The 7487-nt window shown below is 34.1% G+C and overlaps 1 protein-coding gene across 1 annotated transcript; it reads left to right on the top strand.

The window, feature by feature from the left end:
* Positions 1–883: 883 nt before the first annotated feature.
* Positions 884–7307, top strand: LOC107405888 (protein BREAST CANCER SUSCEPTIBILITY 1 homolog). Its single transcript, XM_016012979.4, has 14 exons — positions 884–1057; positions 1260–1313; positions 1394–1464; positions 1694–1807; positions 2295–2785; positions 3210–3311; positions 3399–4397; positions 4515–4615; positions 5197–5383; positions 5469–5566; positions 5670–5796; positions 5900–6065; positions 6221–6339; positions 6852–7307. Exons 1-14 carry the CDS (start codon positions 1002–1004, stop codon positions 7200–7202), a joined length of 3036 nt encoding a protein of 1011 aa, XP_015868465.3. The 5' UTR covers positions 884–1001; the 3' UTR covers positions 7203–7307.
* Positions 7308–7487: the final 180 nt, after the last annotated feature.

Genomic DNA, 7487 nt, shown 5'->3' with positions numbered 1-7487 from the left:
ATTATCATTGAAAAATAGTTTTTTTAAAAAATACTGTGGATATTACTTATGGCATGTATATATTTACAATGTACATTGTAAATATATAATATGTTGAAAAAAAAAGAAAACGGATGTCTAACATTTTTTTTGGAACTTTGAATCCTCATCATGAAAAAGTTTGGATGCAATTGTTGATTGTTTATGATTTAATTCATTTGGACCTTTTTCAATTTCATTGATCAACTATTAAGATCAATGATTAATTTTCTGTACCATTCAAATTCACTAATTTCTTATTTATATATAATAAATCGTGCCAAACCAGGACGGTCTTTGAATTGAAAAGTATTATAATGACATTAAATTTTCTTTTGTATTTCTTAAATTTGAGTGAAATCTCTCTTCAAAAAATAAATTTAAGCTTTCATTATTTGAAATTATAAGATATAGTTTAACAAAGTTTATGATTTGATAATATAATTTTAAAATGTCTTTATATATATATTTTTTTCTAAATATTCAATTGGAAAACAATGAACCTATAATTTTCCTTCTTCGACCTTTAATCGTTGACTAATACAAGGAAAAGCCAGTTTTAATTATTTTCCATGCTAAGAAACTTTGTTATAATTTTGTCACAATCAACGGAGGTCTATGCAATTTCAGTAAAATCTAATTCGTTATGCTGCTTTTTTTTTTTTTTTAAAGAAAAATAATTGCTGTAGATTTTTACAGAGAACACTAAAAACTCCCATAAAATTCTATTTATTTAAAAATAAGTGAAAAAAAAAAAACAATTTGAATTCAAAAAAAAAAATTTAAAAATTAAAAAAGGTGAAAGGCAAAAGTTAGGGCGCGCAAGCAGTGAGGTTAAGAAAAATATTTGGCGGGTTTAGAAAATTCAAAAGACATGAAACAAAAGAAAACTCCAAAGCCGCTCTTCTTTCTTCATCGTTTTCGCAAACTATCTCTTTCTCGCTCTCTCTCTCTATTTTCCATCGGAGAAGGAAAAAGGGAAAATGGGGGATCTGAATCACCTGGAAAGAATGGGCAGGGAACTCAAGTGCCCCATCTGGTACGCCTCTCCTTGAATTACCAATTACCTTTTCTTCTTCGCTTTTGAATGTTTTTCACAGTTCTGCATCCGATTCCTCTGTGTTAGATTGGTTATTTTATTTTTGTTTCTTGTAAAAACTGAAAGTGGGTTTTTGAAGTGTCGTTGTCGGGGTTAATGGGTGGTTCTATTCTGTTCTTTTTTTTTTTTTTTTTTGGCGCAGTTTGAGTCTGCTGAATTCCGCAGTCTCGCTGAACTGCAATCATGTATTCTGCAAGTAAGTCCTTGTTTCAGAGAATTTCCATGCCATTTATTCTGCTACATAGAAAGTTTTTTATTGTGTTTGTTTGTGTGCAGCCATTGTATTGTGAAATCCATGAAATCAGACTCCAACTGTCCTGTTTGTAAGGTGCCATATCGTCGTAGAGGTATGTCAATACTTCTATCCTGAGATATATGTAAGACACTTAATGGTGGATACATATGTTGGTCATGTGATGTACTAAGAAATTATGTATCAGAAGTTGTTGCAGTTGTCACTTAAAATGTTTGATATCATAATGAATGGGAATTGAAACGTATAAGGCCCTTCATTCGATGGTCTTTGTGGTTGCTTTAAAACTGTTTTTGTTGTCTTTTAAATATTTTTGGCTGCAGAGGTCCGGTCTGCTCCTCATATGGATAGCTTGGTAAACGTTTACAAAAGCATGGAAATTGCTTCAGGAATCAATATATTTGTCACTCAGCATGCACCCTCAAGTAAATTTTCAGGTATTTATCTGTATTTGTGCTTTGTTAGCATATGGAATATATATTTGTGGTAAGAATTAGGCCTGTATGTCCACAAACAATTAAACTAATTTATTAGCATGTTTTTTTTTTCCCCATTTCCATAGCTTTTATTTTTTTCCCCTCAACTGTAGTAAGTTTTCTTCTAAACTAGTGCATTATACTTTCCTTGATTTCTTTTTCGATGAATTAAGAGTTTATGCCAAGTTTTCAACTCCTAGTTTTAATATTTTGTCTTGACACCAGTTTATTGTGTTAGGATACAAGTGTAATATAATTGTAGCCGTCACAATCCAGAGTTGCTCCATTCTATTTTACATGAAAGTTCTTAAACTCGTCAGTTCTAGTTTTATTTGTTCATCAATTCATGTCCAAATGCAGAAAATCTGTTAGTTAATTTTTGTAGACGTTGTTAATATTACTATTCTTTATTTTGATCTCTTTTGTTCTACCCTTTCCCATATCACAGATGGAGAACAACAACCAGACGAATATAACAATCACCATGGACAAAATTCTGGTGGAATTTTTTTGGAAAGAGTAGAGGAACAAAAAACTTCCCAAAGAAATGGGTCAAGAGAAATATGTAATTCCAACCAAAACTGTCTTGGATCACTTAATGTTAAACCTTCGTTTCCAACCAAGAAAAGGGTTCAGGTGCCACAATGCCCTCCTTCAGAAACTACGATACAACACATACATTGTGAAGGTGAATTAGGTGAAACTATGGTTAATTTATCCAAAAAAGGTTCAGCGGTTCAGAAGGAAAAGCCTAATATAAATGAGAAAGGAGAACCAGTTCTTTCTCCTTTTTTTTGGTTAAGGGAAGAAGAAACTGTAGAAAGTCTAAGTCAGCATACTGATGTTGATCAACTAGTGGACATACCACTTCCAAATGTTCCTTCATTCAGTGACATCAGGGACTCAGATGATGAAAACTCTGATAGAGTGAGCCCACAAGTGAGTATATAATCTGTTTATTTGTGTTGAGATAATGAATGATATTGCTAGTTTGGCCTGGAAGGTAATTGTTTTCTTATGACATGTCTAAATAATTTCATTGTGCTGGTTATTGATTAGTCTCTGGAAGCTCCTGGCTAGGTAACTCTTATGGAATTAGTTGGCAAGTAGCTTTCATTTCTCTCTTCAGGATATATGGAAAAATCTTAAGAGAATTTTCTCAGCTGTACTAATCACACCGTTTGACCTTCCTGCAATTCAGAGTTCAACCATCTGAAAAATCTGTTTATGTTGTTGTTGTGGATTGTGCTGTCCTTAAGTTAAAGAATTTTAATCAAATAGTGGGCAACTAGTTCCATAGCAAATGCTTTAATTGATTCCACTAAAATTTGTTGTTGCTAATCTCATGTTGGGTTAATTGCAGGAAAAATCCACTAGTGCTGCAGATCTTTTGGATGGTGAGATGTTTGAATGGACACAAAGAGCTTGTTCTCCTGAGCTATGTTCAAGTCCCTTTAAGATGCAGGTATTAAGATCGTCTAGACTGCTACATTTTTTCTTTTAAGTGGTGATTTTGTTGATACATGCTTCTCTAATCAATCCGAAACTGCAGATTGATGATACTGAAATTGATGGAGTTAATGAGAAAGAACTCAAAGAGGCTTCAAAAGACAAGAAAACAGGCAAAGAGGTGCTTACTGACAATGCAATATGCCCGAAATCCAAACCTGATAATGGGAATACTAATGTGCTGCCAGAAATTTCCATCCCTGGAAGGAAGAATGCTAATAATCAAGTGGGTAATAGTAATGATAAGAGAGGTCGAAAGGTTAGGGAAACAACTGGCAAAACAAATCCTATAAATGGCAGAAATCCAGATAATGGATCTCAAGGAAGCTCTTTAAAATTGTCCAAACGCTGCAAAAGGAGTAAGAAGTCTCATCCTCAAACCATTGCTGCTAAGCGGACAAATAAAAAAGCTGTTTCATTCACTATCCAAACTGAAACTTTAGACCATCGTGATGAAAACATGGTGAGTGAATTACCTTCTTCATTAGGAAAGAAGGAAAACACCAATCAAGATATCACCCTGAAGAAGAATGGGAAAAATTGTAAGAAGATCCATGTCCAGAACAAAATTCAGAGATCGAGGAAACAAAATATGGATTCATTGGTATCTATGAAAAATGTGGTTGAAGAAGTTTCTAAGATACAAAACCAAAAGAATGAGGGAGTTGTGCCTCATTTGCCCGTTTTATCTATCCCTACAGCTCATAATGATAAGACCGTCAATTTTAGGGACAAGCCCAGCAACCTTTCTAGAAAATTTGAATCAAGTGATGAAGAACCAAGGAGTAAGAAAAAGTTCAGAGTTTCATCTGTTGGAAACTCCAAGAATGATATGGCTAATGAGACTCACCTCAACAATCATCATACAAAGGAAACTCTTGCCACTGAAAACATTCAAGATAGCCATGATGCAATGGCTCTGCCTGATTTAGCATTAGTGAAGAAACTACCTTCTCTGACAAATGACATGATTTTGCAGAGATGCGAGACCACTCCTAGTGAAACCCAATGTGCCTTTTGCCTTTCATCAGAAGAGTCAGAGGTATCCCCCACTCCCTTGAGTATTTTTTTGGTCTCAATTTTTGTTAGCTCATTATGTCTTCATTAAATATTTTTTATATGCACAATCTTATAATTATTTGAAAAAACCAAACTATAGGCTACAGGAGAGATAGTTCACTATTACAATGGCATGCCTGTTGCTGCAAATCACCATGGAGGGTCTAAGGTTATACATTCACACAAAAACTGTACTGAATGGTAAAAATCCTTCCCAGTGAGTGAAAAATGATTTTATTCTTTAGACTGGTACATTTGATATGCTCACTTAACATATTCTAGCGTCTGTATAAATTTGTATGTATCTATCTGCAAGTGTAAATTCCTTATTCTTAATCTTTTTTATTTCAATGCCAAATGTTAAGCAGCGTTTGGTTGTCAAGATGAGGATGAGCTGATTTAAGTGTCTTATGTAACGATACTAATAATTCCTAGGGGTTATTATGTGAGATTGAAGTACAAAATTTGATCCACTTGTGCACAGCTCAACCTTTTGTGATTGATGATTACCACTGTTAATTGTTTGACTGGTCTTATGTACGAATCCTATTAACTTAATTTATGCTAAGCTTTTGAATTGACTTCACAATTTCTATGTCACATATCACTTTTATTCCAAAGAGTCATTTGATTTGTAGAAGAACTAGTTACATGTGAATTAACGAATATTCTAGCTTTTAAATAATTGACGAGATTTGGATGAATTATGAACATTCAGGTCTATTTTAACTTCAGCATTTACAACTTCGTTTTGACTGATTGAGTGCTGCAAATATACGCAGGGCACCTAATGTTTACTTTAAAGATGATATTGCTAAGAATCTTGAAGTTGAATTAACTAGAAGTCGAAGAATTAAATGTTGTTGCTGTGGAATTAAGGGTGCAGCTCTTGGGTGTTTTGAGAAGAGTTGTCGAAAGAGCTTTCATGTTCCTTGTGCAAAGTTGATCCCTCAATGTCGATGGGATACTGTATGTTCTACAATAGAAATGCAAATTTAAATAATAAGTTGTTCTTTCTTTTTAATTAATTATATTTTTTAATTTTGTAAATCAGGATAACTTTGTTATGTTATGTCCTCTTCACGCATCTTCTAAGTTGCCAAGTGAATATTCTCAATCTCAAGCAATGAAGAAAAAATGCAATGCTAAGAAGTATGGGGTGCCTTTCTCATAGTTCTAAATCACATCAGCGAACATTTTTATATTTCGTGAAATAAAATTCCCATTGATGCATTATTTCTTTCTTATTTTCTAGGCTATCATATGTTCAGCATGATACAGTTTCTATGAAACATGACCTTGGCACCTCAACCAGTTGGAGTCCTTGTCGGTCATCTAAGAAATTGGTTCTCTGTTGTTCAGCTCTCACAGATTTGGAGAGGGTAAATAAGCTGCTTATAGTGTTTGATTTGTTCCTTATGAGCATGAAAAGTTGGAAATAATTTTATATACATTTATATTATTTGTTGTTTTCTGGAACTGCAGGAGTCTGTTTCTCGTTTTGAGAAATTTTCTGGAGTTACAGTCCTTAAGAGGTGGGACTCAAGTGTCACGCACGTTATTGCATCAACAGATGAAAATGGAGCATGTAGAAGAACCCTCAAAGTTTTGATGGGTATCTTGGAGGGGAAGTGGATATTGAGTATGAAGTGTAAGTATAACTTTCTCAAATAACAATATACTCAAGTGGGCATTTGGAGCTTTTAACCTGCCGGAGCCCACAAGCCTAATATGTTTGATCTTTGCGTGTGCATACATTCAGCTAATAATAAACTTTTCGTGTGTGTTCTATGTGTACATGTGTAGGGATTAAGGCTTGCATGGAAGCCATGCAACCAGTTGATGAAGAAAACTATGAAATTACCACTGATACTCATGGAATCAGGGATGGTCCTCGCCTTGGGAGACTGAGAGTAATGAACAAGGTTGATTCTTGACTTGAACTATTATGTTAAAATGTTATATGTGAAACTTCTAGAACCTTTCATTTTTGTTATACAAACTTATGGATTATTGTCTGCTGATGTAGTTTACCATGATTCATTTATATTTTCTTTCTCTGGTAACTTTTCGAGCAACTTTACTGTTTTGCTTTCACTTCTTTCTTTCTTTGTCTTTTCTTTTCTAAATTACTAGCTCAGTTAATATGCCCAGCTTATTGTACTTAAAAGTCTTTGGTGGGTGAATTGTTTCCAATTTAAACTAAATTTGAAGGATTTCTATTGCTTGGTTTCATATTTTGCTGTAACTTGAATTCATGGATTCAGCTTTTTAAATATTCTAAATCAGCATATGTTTTAACTTGTTTAGAGATTATCATACAAGGAGCTAACTTCACTATGATAATAGGTTTTAGGGATTTGCAAGAGTATGTGCCTGCTGTTTTTCTGTATGCTTGATTCTTTCATCCTCATATACTAAGCCTTTTCACATGCAGCAACCAAAGCTATTTCATGGGTTTAAGTTCTACTTTATGGGAGAGTTTCTATCATCGTACAAGGGGTATCTACAAGACCTTCTAACTGCTGCAGGAGGAATTATTCTGCATAGAAAACCTGTTTCGCTTGACCAGGATGCCTTTTCATCTGTTTTTCCTACTTATCAAACCTTCATAATTTACAGCCTTGAGGAACCTGAAAAATGTGATCCGAGTAAGAAGGATGTGATTTTCAATCGTAGACGGGTTAATGCAGAGGCTCTGGCAAGTTCAACTGGAGCAAAAGCAGCAAGCAATTTATGCATTTTGAACTCCATAGCTGCTTGCAAGTTACCTATTTTCACTGAATAAGTATGCATGAAAACCTCCTAAATCTGTCAGATTATTGCATAAATCCAACCTTGAACTTTGTTGTATGGGCATGGTATAAATATCGTTGGAATTTCCAGCATGCAATTTGATGTTGCAAAATGAAGTAATCTGTTTATACTTTTTGAGCAACGCAAGTAGTATTATGCAGTTTTATGAGAAATAGAGCACGCAATAGTTGAATTCCTTTTAGACTTGGGTCATTATTGTAATATCACAAAATGGTTTACGATGTCCTACATCACATGAGATACAGTGGTTGGTCTC

The sequence above is a fragment of the Ziziphus jujuba genome, chromosome 1 (assembly GCF_031755915.1).
Source record: "Ziziphus jujuba cultivar Dongzao chromosome 1, ASM3175591v1".
Classification (NCBI taxonomy): Eukaryota; Viridiplantae; Streptophyta; class Magnoliopsida; order Rosales; family Rhamnaceae; genus Ziziphus; species Ziziphus jujuba.
Note: the sequence above shows the minus strand (reverse complement) of the source record. Positions and strands in the feature narration are given on the sequence as shown.

Coding starts and splice junctions, on each gene's coding strand:
- LOC107405888 (XM_016012979.4), top strand. CDS start 1,002: ATGGGGGATCTGAATCACCTGGAAAGAATGGGCAGGGAACTCAAGTGC. Junction 1,808..2,294: donor ACCCTCAAGTAAATTTTCAG/GTATTTATCTGT, acceptor CCCATATCACAG/ATGGAGAACAACAACCAGAC. Junction 5,567..5,669: donor AAAAAATGCAATGCTAAGAA/GTATGGGGTGCC, acceptor CTTATTTTCTAG/GCTATCATATGTTCAGCATG.